Source organism: Protopterus annectens, chromosome 10.part0, assembly GCF_019279795.1.
Source record: "Protopterus annectens isolate FY-2018-M chromosome 10.part0, PAN1.0, whole genome shotgun sequence".
NCBI lineage: Eukaryota > Metazoa > Chordata > Ceratodontiformes > Protopteridae > Protopterus > Protopterus annectens.
In genome coordinates, this window is record NC_056744.1 from 855109117 (window position 1) to 855124727 (window position 15611).

At 42.3% G+C, this 15611-nt stretch overlaps 1 protein-coding gene across 1 annotated transcript in view; it reads left to right on the plus strand.

The window, feature by feature from the left end:
- HFM1 (helicase for meiosis 1) overlaps positions 1–15611 on the plus strand; it is a 3254758-nt gene that overhangs the window by 2694902 nt on the left and 544245 nt on the right. Inside the window, exon 21 of the mRNA XM_044086815.1 lies at positions 13436–13483. Coding sequence (XP_043942750.1) covers positions 13436–13483 — 48 coding nt within the window. The remainder of the gene's footprint in view (positions 1–13435; positions 13484–15611) is intronic.

Genomic DNA, 15611 nt, shown 5'->3' on the forward strand with positions numbered 1-15611 from the left:
TCTGAAGATGTTTCCTTCTCGGACATCCTAGAAATGCTTAAGTAGAGGGGGAACTGGAATCCCCTAGCCCCTTCTGAGGATGAGTCTGTATTTTTGGATGCCTTTGGTTCCCGACCTTCCACCTCCTGTGTGTATCTGCCTTTCGATCCACTTATGACACTGGTGGCTCGAAAGTCTTGGTCAGCTCTGGATACAGTGGAACCAACTCCGAGGAGACCTGGTAAATTCATTACAGCACCACAGGATAAGCAATTCCTTTCTAAAGGTGTTCCTGTTGATGCCATGGTGGTAGCAGCAGCCACCAAAAAAGAGTTAGCAGAGACCTCTTCGTCTGTCCATCCCCCTAACAAGGAGTCTAGGATGATGAACAGAAATGGGAAGAGAATGTTCGCTTCAGCGACCTTCTCCATGAGGTCACTGAACTACCTATGTCATTTTAGCCGACTTCAAAGGGATCTCCTTAAAGAGCTTGGAGATACCCTTCAAGATCCAACAGCTGAGGGAGCACAAGCCAAAGTAGCTTCCCAGCTAGCGACGCTTAATTCTGTAGTTAACTCCTCCATGAGGCTCATTTCCTATGCAGCCGATAGGGCGAGTAGAGCCGCAGGTATGGGTGTGGCCCTTAGGAGGCATGTGTGGATGCGGCTGTGTAACTTTGCGGAACCCTTTTGAGCATCCTTCACCAACACCCCTTTGATGGTTCCTTTATTTTTGGACCACAGGTGAAAGACACTTTGACTAGGTGTGAGCAAGAAGGCAAGACTCTCTCTGCCGTGGGAGTCTGTTTTTCTATTCCCTCTAGACCTTACCTCAAGGGTCAGAAGAGTGGGAAGATGTGGTTCCGTAAATCTCAGGGAGCCTTGCCTGACACACGTAGTGATTTTTCCTCCAGAGGCAGAGGGGGAAACAATAATAATAGATGCCGCCCTTGTGGCAGAGGGGGTCCGCAGAACCAGGGCAACAGAGAATCTTTCTCTGACAAACCCTCCCAGCAGCCCTGAAGGGTTGCCTGGCTGCTCACCTCTGGAGGGAGTTGGGGGAAGACTTTCACTGTACCCAAAAGCCTGGCAAAGTTTAACACAAGACAGATAGGTACAGTCCATTATATCCGGAGGTTACAAGATTCCCTTCCATCATTCCCCCCTTATAGTCAAGGAAGACATTTCCAGATGTTCCACCCAATCTGAAGGAGCAAGCAGTGATAGAAGTTTCAAAACTGCTAGAACAAAGAGCCATCTAGGAAGTCCCGGCAGACCAGCATGGATCCGGAATTTACTCAAGGTTCTTTTTAGTACCAAAAAAGACAGGGGACTGGAGTCCAATTCTGGATCTCAGCAGACTAAACAGGTCTGTACAAAGAACAAAGTTTCAGATATTCACGCTACAGTCCATTCTACCCTTTCTGGGTCAGGACAATTGGATGTGCTCGATAGATCTTCAGGATGCTTACTACCATATCAAGATGGACAGGTGCTCCAGGAGATATCTTTGCTTCCGGCTGGGGGGCAGTCATTATCAGTTCAGAGCTCTGCCCTTTAGTCTCACCACAGCCCCCAGGGTGTTCACCAAATGTATGGCAGTGGTCACGGCTCACCCAAGACGTCAAGGATTCCAGGTGTTTCCATATCTAGACGACTGGCTCCTCACTGCTACCAACAGGCATCAACTCCGACAAGTGCAGGTCTACACAATCACACTCTTTACCCAGCCAGGCATTACAATAAATTTAGAAAAATCTGCCTTGTTGCCCTGTCAATCTATCACTTACATAGGAGCAGACTTACACACAAGGAATATGTTTGCAAGGCTACCACTAGAAAGGGTGTCTGCAATTCGTCAGCAAATACAAATTCTAAAGCAGAGCAAAAGGATCCAAGTCAGGTACATCCTTCAAACTCTGAGTTCCATGGCAGCAGCCATTCTTCTAATCCCACTAGCTTGCTTTCATATGAGAATTCTTCAGTGGCTTCTGTTCACGCAGTGGTCTTTCCAAGTGCTACCCATGACTCACATGATCCTGATCACGGATGCATGCAAAAGACATCTTTCTTGGTGGATGGTCTCCCCACTAGTTACTCAGGGCAGACCTTTCGTACAACCCTCTCTGGTAGCCACAGTGATGACAGACGCCTCCCTGATAGGGTGGGGGGGGCATTATCTGGGCAGGACAGTCCAAGGCACTTGGCAACCTCACGAGTACCATCTGCACATAAATATTCTAGACATGTCAGCCGTGCTCCTGGCGTTGCAAGCCCTTCAAGACTCTCTGCCTTCTGGGACCGTTGCTATCCAAACGGACAACATATCAGTGGTGTGGTACATCAACAAGCAGGGCGGAACCAGATCCTACCCCCTGTGTTGAGAAGCACTCAGAATTTGGCAGTGGGCAATTTCCTCCCAACATTTTCTGATTGCGACGCACATCCATGGGAGATCCAATGTCATAGTGGACAGGCTCAGACGAGCTATGCTCATGCCTCACGAGTGGTCTCTGAATCAGGAAGTTGCAAATCTTATTTTCCGCAAATGGGGACAGCCTTGCTGCAATCTCTTTGCCACCCCCTTCAACAGCAAATGCAGCAACTACTTCTCCCTTCTTCCACTTCAGCGTCACATTCCCAGAGACGCTCTAGTCCACGATTGGCCCCAGGGACTTCTTTATGCCTTTCCTCCCTTTCCCCTGATACCTAAACTTATACAGAAAGCAATGTTGTTGGGTTGCAAAATGATCCTCATTGCCCCCTACTTTGGCTCAACAGATATGATTCCCGTTCCTGCACCGTTACCTTCTCGATCAGCCCTGGACTCTGGACCCAATTCCAGACCTCCTGGTTCATCAATCAGGCGGGTTGCATCAGTCCCTCCAAACTCTCCAGCTCACAGCTTGGTTGCTCCACTTCCAACAGCATTTCCTCAGCAGTCCGTGAGATTATTGTCTCCTCTCATAAGTCTACAACAAGGAAAACTTATACTAGCAAATGGAAATGTTTCTCTTGTTGGGCAGAGGCTAGGAATGTGTTCCTTTTTAGCCCCAGTCCACGTAATTCTGGAATTCCTAGCACAACTGTTGCACTCCGGGTCTGCTTCCACTACAATCAGGGTACAATTAGCAGCCATTTCTAACTTTCATGTTGGCTTGTCTAATTCTAACATTATGTCTCATAAGCTGTGTAAAGCTTTTTTGAGAGGGACATATCTTCTTAGGCCTCCAGTGAGAGATCCCCTTCCTCCTTGGGACCTTAATTTAGTCCTAACTTCCTTAATTCTGCCCCCTTTTGAACCGGCAGCATCCTGCTCTATCAAGTTTCTGTCTTGGAAGACACTCTTTTTGGTAGCTATTACTTCAGCCAGACGCGTCTCCGAACTTCAGGCACTGTGCGTTCGTCCACCCTACTTGGTGTTTCATAAGGACAGGGTTGCTCTGAGGACTAATCCTTCATTTCTTCCTAAAGTCTGCTCAGAAAATAATTTAAACCAATCTATAGATCTTCCTGTGTTTTTCCCTACTCATACCAGCAAGGCAGAGTACAAACTACACCAATTGGATGTTCATAGACAATTGCGTTTTTACCTACACAGAACGAAAGAAATAAGTAAATCGGACCAATTATTCCTTTCTTATGCCTTAGGCAAACAAGGTCTCCCAGTTTCCAAGGTAACCTTGTTGTGATGGTTATCACACACTATTACCTTCATTTATCAGTTAAGGAATAAAGAGTTACCTGTTAAACCGAAAGGTCATTCTACTAGGGCCTTGGCCACCTCTGTAACCTTCCAGTCCAGGTTGCCCATGGATTCTGTCTGTGCAGCTGCCACGTGGGCAAACCCTCATACCTTTATCTCTTATTACAAGCTAGATATGGTCTCCAGGAGCAGAGCTGACTTTGGTTCCACTGTTCTGAAGAGTCTGTTCCACTGAGCCACTCAGGATGTTAGGTGCTAGGGACGCTGTCTCAACCAGCAAGAATGAAGGCGAGATAGACAACTTAAAGAAGTTATGTACCTACCATAACGTTCCACGTTAGTTGTCTTCATCTCGCCTTCCTTCTTGCGTCCTACCCTCTAACCCCCTGTCCTAGTGGACCGAGAGGAGTTCCTGTTTCACTGGCTGTGTGTTCTCTTGTTTTTCCTCTATTGACTTAGAGAATATGGCAGGTATAGTCAACTAATTATTTTGACTGGTTTATTCTCTTGTTATGTCTGGAGTTAGCTATTTCAAACGAGATCTGGGTAGCTATCGCTAGGAATTATGGGATAAGGGGTAACCTCAAGCTAGTAAACAGCTCTCGAGCTATTGATGATGGCCGAGTTGGAGCCGAGGATCTGCTCCGAACCCAAACAGCAAGAAGAAAAGCGATATGAAGACAACTAACATGGAACGTTATGGTAGGTACATAACTTCTTTTTAACTTAACTTATTTTAGAAATAAAATATTTGGTCTTGTTTTAGACAAAATATGATTCTACTCAGTGATTTTTTTTAAATAGTTATGATTCTACTATTTGAGATGACTAAAAGTAATATACTTGTGTGAGTGTGTGTGTGTGTGTGTGTGTGTGTGTGTGTGTGTGTGTGTGTGCGTGTGCGTGTATGCGTGCGTGTGTGTGTATCTTTCAGTCTGTACATAAATACATATGTATATATTTATGGGCCTCTATCAATGTGTTGAATGGCAATTTGTTCAACAGTGTGTTTAGGTGGGGAAAGAACATGGAAAATATTAATTGTCAAGTTTTGTATATTTCAGAAATAGGAAGATAGAATGTTTATGATTACCAGTGAGTGGGATTCGGGTGGGAGTATGTATAGTATTGTTTGTTGGTTAAGATTAGAATAAGGGCTGGGTAAGAGGGTTACATTTTCTGGAGAATGTGTGTGTGTGTGGGGGGGGGTATGGGTGTTTGCAAGTTAGGGTTACAGTAAGGACTAGTTTAGGGGATATATTTAGTACTGTCATGTATGGTGTTATAAGTGATGTGCGTCTCATTGTCTTGGGTTTTCATAGGATAAAGCTGAGGATTGGGATTGCGGTCAGGATTAGGTTTGCACACTTTAGTATGGAAGGACATTGAGGCTTTGCCCCCTTGCCCAACTTTACTAACATGTGCTAATCCTAATTTTAATCCTGCACTGCCCCTAGACCTATCCCTTTTATATAATAAAGGGTCAATTTCTGTGCATGTGGTATTCATTTCTTTTTTTTACCTTGTATGTTTTGTAAATTTATTTAACAGTGTTTTAAGCCATTTTGGGAAGTTATATTGTTTACATGCACATTTATTTATATATATGAGATCTGATTTTGTCATTTTCATTCATTCCTCAACAAATGGGTCCCAGATCCAACCTCAGATCTGGAGCAGATTAATTTTTTCAGACTCTTGGATCTGGCTCTCGAGCTTCTCCCCTTATCTATAATGCCCATAATCCCTGTAGGGTCTATATCAGAACATCGAAGTATTAAAACTTTGAATGTTCTGATATCGAACACTATTCAGCAAACACTAAGAATAGTGAAGCTGCAGAACAGCAAATTCTTTCCTCGGGAAAGAATTTGGTTGGCCGTTTCTGTGGCTTTGCTATTCTTAGCGCTGTGGTGGAAAGTTACGGGTTGGGTTCAGGTAAGTGTGCAATTGTTTGTACGTTAGGGTTAGGGGTGGGTTAAGTGAGTTAGGGTTTGGGCGCGGGTTAGGCGTGTGTGTGATAGTGACAGACTTTAGGGTTAGGGGTGGTTTAAGTGAGTTAGGGTTAGGGCGTAGGTTAGGTGAGTGTGCGATAGTGACGGACCTTAGGGTTAGGGTTTGGGTTAAGGTAAGTGGAAGATAGTAGTGTATGTTTAGTTTAGTGTAGTGTTAGATGTAGGAATTTAAATGCATGTGTGTGGTTGCTGTTTGTTTGATGTGCTTGTGTTGTGTGTATGTGTTTTGGAGCAGCAAATTTTTTCCATGGGAAAAAATTTGCTGTTCTGAATGTTCGATATTTTCATGTTTAGATGTTTTGGGGCCGATGAAATAGCATTGGCTATTATCATCTTTCGATAACGTGATATAAACGCATCCCTGTATTACCCCAATCTTGTTTGCTGTTCTTACAGTTTGGACATGGATCATGCTGTCAAAAAATCTGGGTTTGCTATAGTCACTCTTTTGTGAGTAAAATCAGATTTTGCTAAATTCTCTATTAGTTCTATCTGTTAGCTATTTCCCTATCCTCTCTTTTCTCAATTTTCTTTTCCATAAGTGCATTTTCTTTCTACCAGTTATTGCGTATCTTTAGTTACCATTGCTGGTAACCCTTTCCTTTTTCCTCTACAAAGAATCTCTGTTACTCGCCTTTAGAGTAGTTTTTATTACCATTGCTAGTAATTTTCTTTCCTTCTTTACCTTTTTGTTGTAAAAAAAAAAAATCAAAAAGAAACTTTTCTTCTATCTCTTCTCTTTTTCTTTCTCGTTAAGATGTCTGAAAAGCCAACAGGTTTTAAAAAATGCACTTCCTGTTGGCATAAGATACTCAACTCTGATGCCCACAGGGAGTGCGTCTATTGCTTAGGAGAAGGCCATCTCGAAACCCCTTGACAAATCTGTGTAGGGTTTAACTCTCGGGCCCTAAAGGACAGATGTAATAAGTTAGTCTTGAAGGGTTTGCCTCTAGCTTCTGCTCCTTCTTCTTCAGCTTCTGCCTCAGGGGCTCAACCTCCCCCTCAAAAAAATAAAAAAAGTCTAAAATGGCTTCAGAGCCCAGGGAGCATAGAAAACAGTCTCCTGCCCGGTCTCCTAAATCTTTTCATGCATCTGCTAATCATTTTAAGCATTTGGATCTGAATTCTTCAGATCTGATGTCTGGAATGTTCATGTCTTCTCAACCTCGAAGCCTTTGCTTCTCTCCATAGCCTATTTTTCCTATGCTTCTATCTCCTTTTTTTACAAAAGATACCCAAGAAAATATCTTGTCCTCCTTCCCCTTCATCTTCTATCAGGTCCTCCTGAAGTCTCTCTGAAGCAGATGTGGATAGGATGATGAGGAAATTCCTCAGAGCTCAGATCCAGATGGGGTCTTACTGGCTCTGTCTCTCATCAGATCCATGAGCCTTCAGCCTGTAACTGTCTCCCCTTCGATAATCCACCCAACAATTTTGGAGACCTTGGATCTGAGAGCTCAGAAAGTTGAAGTGTTGGATATGAAGACAGCTTCTCCTTCAACTCTGACTGTGTCCCTGATTTGTTTGGCACCAATCCCCCCTAGAGCATGATGAATCTTGGATCTGAAGCATCAGCACCAGACCCGGGGGGGATGCCTTTGACTGTGAGAGTTCCAGAGCCATTGTTTCCCTTCAGAGCCTCAGCACTGGACATCTCGTGTCCAACTCCTCCCTTGCAACAGGAGTCTGGACAGGGTAAGGGTTTAGAGGCACATGGAGTTTTGGCTCCATTGAATTTGGCTACAGCTTCTACCAGTCCTTCTGCTTTTGAGGTGGTGGAGAGGGCTTTCTCTCACCTGAGAGCACTTTCTACTCTTGTTTCTCTGGATCCTACCCCCAATAACCCCTTTGGTTCAGACTTCTGAGCCTCATCAACCAACCCGTATGTGCTTCCAGGCAGTTTCTACATAGAAACTTCCCCTCTTTTCTGATACTTGTCCAGATCATCACACTGAAGTGGTCCCCTGGAAGACATTGTGTAAAAGCAGACACTTAGATTCACTGCAGGAATCTTTATCCAAAGACACCGACTTGGATGAAGGGGAATGGTCCCCTCAGATCACCACTAGAAGACATCTCCTTTGGAGACCTTCTAGAGATCCTTAGCCAGAAATGTGGATGGTCTACCAATCCCCCTTCCCAGGTGGAGTTAGTGGTCCTAGAAGCCTTCAGGTCCAGCCCATGTATATCTTGAGTTACCCATCCGTCGGATGACCTTATAGATCTTGTGCCCCACTAGACATGGAAGGAGCTAGATACCATAGAAACAATTCCTCATTACCCGGACAAGTTTCTCTCTCCACTCAAAGACAGGCCTTAGTGGAGTAAGGGATTTTCTGTATATGCCACGGTTGTGGTGGCAGCCACAAAAAGGAGCTAGCCGAGCAATACTCTTCTGTTTATCCTCCTAATAGTCTAGGGCAATGGACAGGTTTGGAAAGCACATTAACGTCTCAGTGACCTTTGCTCTATGTTCACTCACCTACTTGTAACACTTTACCAGATTGCAGAGAGACTTGATTAAGGAACTAATTCTATGCCTGGGTCTATGTTGGCGGAGGAGCAGAAACAGCTTTCTTCATAGCTGGCCACCTTTCGGTAAATTTCTAATGCATCCAAGAGGTTAATCTCCTTGTCTGCTGTGGGAATCCATTTTTCTAACCTGTAGAGATCTTTTTCTAGGAATCAGAGTGGTGGTAAGAAGATGTAGTTCCAAAAATCACAAGGACCGTTTTAGGACTCATGAGGGCAATTTTCTCCCAGAGGCAAAGGTAGAAATTCCAATAGTAGGCACCATCCTCATGGCAGAAGTGGCCCACAAAATCAAGAGTTTAGAGATTCCTTTTGTGATAGACCCTTTCAGCACTCCTAAAGTGGTGCCCAATGTTTTACCTCTGGAGGTAGTTGGGCGGTGCCTGTCTTTGCACCTGTAAGACTAGGCATCCATCACAAAAGATACTCGGGTGCAAAGAATTATATCCAGAGGATAAATCATTCCCTTTTTGCAAACTCCTCCACACAAACAGAAAAATCTCCCTGATGTTCCACCCAATCAGAGGGAGCTGGCAGCTCTAGAAGTTCAAAAGATGCTAGACAAAAGAGTCATCTAGGAGGTCCCACTAAACCAGAGAGGATTTGAAACTTATTCAAGGTTCTTTTTAGTGCCAAAGATAACAGTGACCCGAGGTCCATTTTGGATCTCAGCAATCTAAATCAATTTGTAAAGAACTCCCAAGTTCTGGATGGTCACAGTTCATTCCATTCTGCCTCTTCTGCAGAAGGATGACTGGATATGCTCCATAGATCTCTATGATGCATATTATCACATCATTATGAACAGATGTTCCAAGAGATATCTGATCTTTCGGCAGGGGGCAGTCATTAGTAGTTCAGAGCCTGCCATTTGGGTTCACCACAGCCCCCAGGGTGTTCACCAAATGTATGACAGTGGTAGCAGCTCATCTCAAACTGATCAGATTCAGAGTGTTTCCTTATCTAGATAACTGGCTACTCAGTGGCCCAACCAGGCATCTCCTCAAAAAGGCCAGGGACTACTTACTCCAGTTATGTCAGTCTTTAGGAATCACAGTCAATTATTCCAACTCCCATTGCCAATTGGTTCAAGTCTTGGAGGTTATAGGAGCTCACATGGACATTCGGCCTTTCTTCCAACAAATAGAGTACAGTGCTTAAGACTGCATGTCAGTCAGATGTTTTCACACCTTTCTCCCAGAGCAAAGCTGGTTCTTCAAGCTGTACCAACTTTTTCACCCTTTGATGGAAAAAAAGCAATGTTGAAATGTAAGTAACCCGTATACTATATATAACATACAGTTAGAGAACAGAACTAGAGTAACATGCATACATATATCTGAGATAGATAAAAGTTATGTACTCAACATAACATTGCATCTGCGTTGGTCATTTTCATTCTTCCTCAATGAATGGGTCTCTGATCTGACCTTGGATACAGCTCAGCCGCATTTCTTCCAGACTCTTGGCTATGACTGTCAAGCTCCTCTCCTTACCCATAATGCCCCTAATCCCTGTATTACCTCAGATCAAGTTTGCTGCTCAGCCCGTAAAACGTTGATTATAACCTATAGAAAGAGAAAGAAGAGAATAGGGGCTCAAACTGGAACAGCAGTTCCAATATTTCTATCAAATCATTCTCAAAGGAAAAGGAGAGGGGTAGGAGGGTGGGAAGTTGAGGAAGAATGCAAATGACCTACACAGATGCATAGCTATGGTGAGTACATAACTTATATATCTCATGTTGTAATTTTCATTCATTCCTCAGAGAGTAGGACAGAGTCCCCAGCTACGATAACCTTGGGTGGCCCTCATGAAAGGAGTACTGCAGAACCAAAGGTAGCCCTACTTCTGGAAATGAGGTCCAACTTATAATAAGGAATAAAGGTGTGAGCACTGGACTAAGTAGCTGCAGTACAAATATCATCAATAGAGGCTCTAGCTCAGAACATAGATGACACAGCCATAGATCTAGTGGAGTGAGATTTAGGAGGTCTCTTTTAAGGCAGACCTCCTAAAAGAGGTCAATGGCTGTGGTGATTGCCCTGCTACCATCTGCTTGTTTCCACATGTAGATTCTTCAATGGACTCTAGTGGTTCAGTGGTTCACTCTTCAACAACCTTTAAACCATCCTATAAAACTTTCTCAGATTTGCAGGGACTCCCTGCTTTGGTGTGTATTCAGTTCAATGAAGTTTGTCATGGATGTTCCTTTGTATTTCCACCCCCCAGCAGCCAAGGTGACCATGGATGCCTGCAAGTTGAGACGGGGGGGGGGGGCATTTCCTGGGAAGGACTGTCCAAAGTACATGGTCCACAGAAGGGACCAATTGCATATCAACATCCTAGAGAAGAGAGTGGTCATTATCGTTACAGGCCTTTCAGCGCTCTCTTCCTCTAGGAACAATTGCTGTCCAAACGGACAACATTTTAGTGCTCTGGTGCATCACCAAACAGGGGGAAATGAGGTCCTATCCCCTTTGTTGAGAAGTAATGAGAGTGTGGCAGTGGGCAATCTCCTCCAACCACTTTCACCTTTCAGCACAATACCGGGGGAATCCAACGTTCTAGCCGACAAGTTCAGCAGGACTTTTCTGATGCCTCACGAGTGGTCTCTCAACCATACAGTGGCAGAGAATCTTCCATCAATGTGGTCAGCCTTGCTGCAGTCTGTTTGCCTCTCTCCTCAACAACAAGTGCAGCAGGTTTTTCCCCCTAATTCCCTCTAAGGGGAATCACTCAGGGATGCTCTAATCCACCTTTGGCCCTCCATTCTCCTGTACGCTTACTCCCCCTTACCTCTTATTCACAAATTTCTTCAGAAGGCATTCCTGTTGAAAAGCAAGGTTATCCTCATTGCCCCTTTTTGGCCTCTGCAAGTCTGGTTTCCCTTTCTGTGGTCTTCCTTGGACATTGAACCCCAGTCCAAATTTGATATCTCATCCAGCTGAGATGGTTCACGCAGACATTGCAGACCTCAAGTTGACCACATGGTTTCTCCAATTCCAGTGATAGCTTGACAGTCCAGGCTTTCTTCCCTGGTTCACCAAATTTTAATATCATCCCAAAAAGCCTCCACTAGAAAAATATATAGGGTAAATGGAAAAGATTTTCTTATTGGGCACATCAGAGAGAATTAGATCCCTTTATTGCTCAGTTTCCTGCTGTTTTAGATTTTCTTGCTTCAGTTTTTCAAGAAGGAGCTAGTTTTTCCACCATTATAATTAATCTAGTAGCCATCTCCAATTATCACAGAAGAGATAATGTTTTCTCTCTGTATTCATCAAGGTTATGCAAACCTTTCCTTAAAGGTACCTTTTTACTTAGACTAATGATTAAAGATCCTACTCCACCATGGAACCTAACATTTGTATTGCAGAACTTGACTCAACCTCCCTTTGAGTCCTCAGCCAAGTTTAATCTCAGATTTCTTTCTTGGAAGACAAATTTTCTAGTGGCCATTACTTCAGCTAGGTGAGTTTCTGAACTCCAAGCACTCTCCTCAAAACCACCATAATATTTGTTATTCCACAAAGATAGAGTCATTTATGTACTAATCTAGCTTTTCTGCCTAAAGTAGTCTCTGAGACACACATCAACCAAGTGATTAATTTGGCTGTGTTCTTTTCCAGAATTTTCCAATAAAAGAGATCACATGCTTCATCTTTTGGATGTGCATAGACAGCTTCATTTTTATCTTCAAAGAATAAAGAAAACTGACCAACTGTTCATCTCCTTTGTCCATAACAGATTAGGAAAACCATTTTATAAAGTTACCTTAGCAAAATGGTTAATATATTGCATATCATATGTTTATTTTCTAGGAGGTCTGCCTAAAAAAAGAGACCTCCTAAATCTCACTCCACTAGATCTATGGCTGTGTCATCTATGTTCTGAGCTAGAGCCTCTATTGATGATATTTGTACTGCAGCTACTTAGTCCAGTGCTCACACCTTTATTCCTTATTATAAGTTGGACCTCATTTCCAGAAGTAGGGCTGCCTTTGGTTCTGCAGTACTCCTTTCATGAGGGCCACCCAAGGTTATCGTAGCTGGGGACTCTGTCTTACTCTCTGAGGAATGAATGAAAATTACACCATGAGATATATAAGTTATGTACTCACCATAGCTATGCATCTGTGTAGGTCATTTGCATTCTTCCTCAACTTCCCACCCTCCTACCCCTCTCCTTTTCCTTTGAGAATGATTTGATAGAAATATTGGAACTGCTGTTCCAGTATGAGCCCCTATTCTCTTCTTTCTCTTTCTATAGGTTATAATCAACCTTTTACGGGCTGAGCAGCAAACTTGATCTGAGGTAATACAGGGATTAGGGGCATTATGGGTAAGGAGAGGAGCTTGACAGTCGTATCCAAGAGTCTGGAAGAAATGCGGCTGAGCTGTATCCAAGGTCAGATCAGAGACCCATTCATTGAGGAAGAATGAAAATGACCAACGCAGATGCAATGTTATGTTGAGTACATAACTTTTATCTATCTCAGATATATGTATGCATGTTACTCTATTTCTGTTCTCTAACTGTATGTTATATATAGTATACGGGTTACTTACATTTCATCATTGCTTTTTTTCCATCAAAGGGTGAAAAAGTTGGTACAGCTGATAGAAAAGCATCTGTTGGAAAAATATCCGCTTTTTGTTCCACTGAGATCGGGAAATGTCAGGAATGGGGAATTTGCCCTTTCTCTACTGCAGTGCAGTGTGATGTCAGGGTTGAAATATATATATATATATATATATATATATATATATATATATATATATATATATATATAATTAGCGAGGGCTGTGGGGGTTTCAGGATTTTGACATTTTGATGATATATATATATATATATATATATATATATATATATATATATATATTCACACACACACACACACACACATAGATGACTAAAGTTATAGCTGAAAATGATTTCACACACACACACACACACACACACACACACACACACACACACACACACACATAGATGACTAAAGTTATAGCTGAAAATTATTTCACCCATCTTGTTTTTAAATGAACGAATACATTAAAATACTAAAATAAGTCTAGCTGATATTGGTTATATCTTGTTTATAGATCATGACACTCAGCTTGCTTGGATGTTTATTTCCAAATGTTGATAACAAGCTAATCAATGATAACCAGATAAAGTGGCTAAATTTTACTTAATTTTAGGTTTCCATTGGATGGAAAGATAAAAACTACTGGAATGAAGGTGAACTGGTAAGTTTTATTTATTACCTTTTTTTCCTTGCATTGTCTATGATTTGGAATAATAAACAAAGCAATGACACTATATGTATATATATATATATATATATATTATATATGTGTGTGTGTGTGTGTGTGTGTGTGCATACATTTTTGAGGATGTATTAATAAAACTTATTTTGCACATATGGTTTCATGCAAGTGCTATAAGGTACTAAAATTTTCATGGTGATATATTTTTCGTCTCTAGTATAGTGTTCCTTGCTTAGCCTTACAGCATATGTTTGTGGTTTCTGTAGCACATTTGTTTAAAAAGAAAACAGTTCAGTTTTAATTGATAACCTTGTGTTTCATTTTATATATATGATGTTGTAATGCTTACCTTGGTTATACCCAGCAGTAAGAGTAAGAACATTATATGTAGTGTAACATCCTTAATTATACATATCTAACGTAACTTTGGAGCTGATGAAATCTCCAGGATATTCAAAAACTATTAGTATACAGCATTATGTGTAATATCATGCTGAGAAGTATCTTGTGGTGGTGGAGTGTGGTTTAGTGACTCAGAGATACAATTAATATGACTGCAATATAGAAAAATAGTGCAGTATGTACAGTATGAAAATGACTACATAATAATATGCAAACAAGTGTCATCATGGTAATAAGAATCATTAATTATGCAAATGATGAATATCAAATGTGGCAAAGTGATTCATAGATGTTTAAATTTATCATGAAGAGTAGCAGCACAGATCTGTTTTGAACTACAGGATTTTAAAGATTACAGAGGCTTCACTCACATCATAATGTTAAGAGTTGGAGCAGCATTATCTGTGCAGCATGTGTTAGTAGTCACCATCATAGCAAACCATATGATGTGCATTTTCAATCTGTGCTACAGACAGGTCTGCCTGCAGCTGACATAATCTCCTTGACCAGGACATTGTCAGCTACAACTGGGAGCCTGTAGATATGTGCCTGCAACACATGGACTCAAGGGGGGTGAGTTTGTATTCATTGACCATCCTTGCTACAGGACAGGGGACACATTAGGACTTTTGCAGGCATTAGTCTTGTGAATCCTACACCAGATGTTCATCATAATCACTTCTACAGTAACTTAAACTGTCTGCCGTATGTCCTGTTAAGAAACTAACAGCCAGCCAGTCTTCCAGATCCTGAGCTGCTCCCATACATCTGCCCAGGCCGCTGGTTGTACAAGCTCTAAGTGGAGAAAGCGAGCAGTATAAGTACTAAAAGCTTCAGTACTTTCTTGCCACCTGTACAGGCCACTCTTCTTGCTGGCTTTAGAGAATCAGTAAGTGGCTAATGGTCTTTCTTTGCTGGGGCGGATAAGTTCCCTTTGTGGGAAACCTTCCACAATACTTTATTTTGTAGAAATGTATTTCTGAGAAACAATGTTTTTTTGGGAAAATTATGTGTATTAGGAGATTGTCTTGAGACTGGCTGGTCTGACAGGCAGTCTACCTTCTGTTTTTAACTTTTACTGTTTGCGCTTAGTTTAAACATTGTTTGTGGAAAAATTTGTGCTTATTTTGTGAGTCTTATTGTGTTACATTGGGGACAAGTGTATTTGGAGAGTACCATTATATATTTTGTTTGAGAACAGTACTTAGGACAACTTAACAGTCACCAACTCACTGTAGCTGTGATAATCGGGAATCAGGCTCCTTTTATGGCAGAACCATGAAACAGTATACTGGTCCTACAGTTCTACCCTCCTCCAGACCTAAGACAAAGAAAATGGGTAAGGAGCCCTTGCCAGCATAGGGGGCTAGGTCTATGCCTCATTGGCTAGTGGGTGACTCTGCTTTGGCCATTATTAGGTCCTCAGACCATTCACTTTTTTTCTCTAGACCCCTCAGGTGCAGCCACTTCAGCCACCATTGACCATGGTCCTTTGCAGCTGTTTAGATGCCCTTGCTGGGCATGGGAGAGCCACTCATGTCAGTCTTGGTGGCAGGGATGAGCAATGCATTACTGTGTAGCCAGGCTAAAAGGTTTGGTCCCCAGGTAAAGCTAAATTCAACTTTCTTTCCCCTTCTAGGTATGCCCTTAGGAAAAAGAGATGGAAAGTTAAGATTTATCTTCCTCTGATTGTTGGTCTATGGAT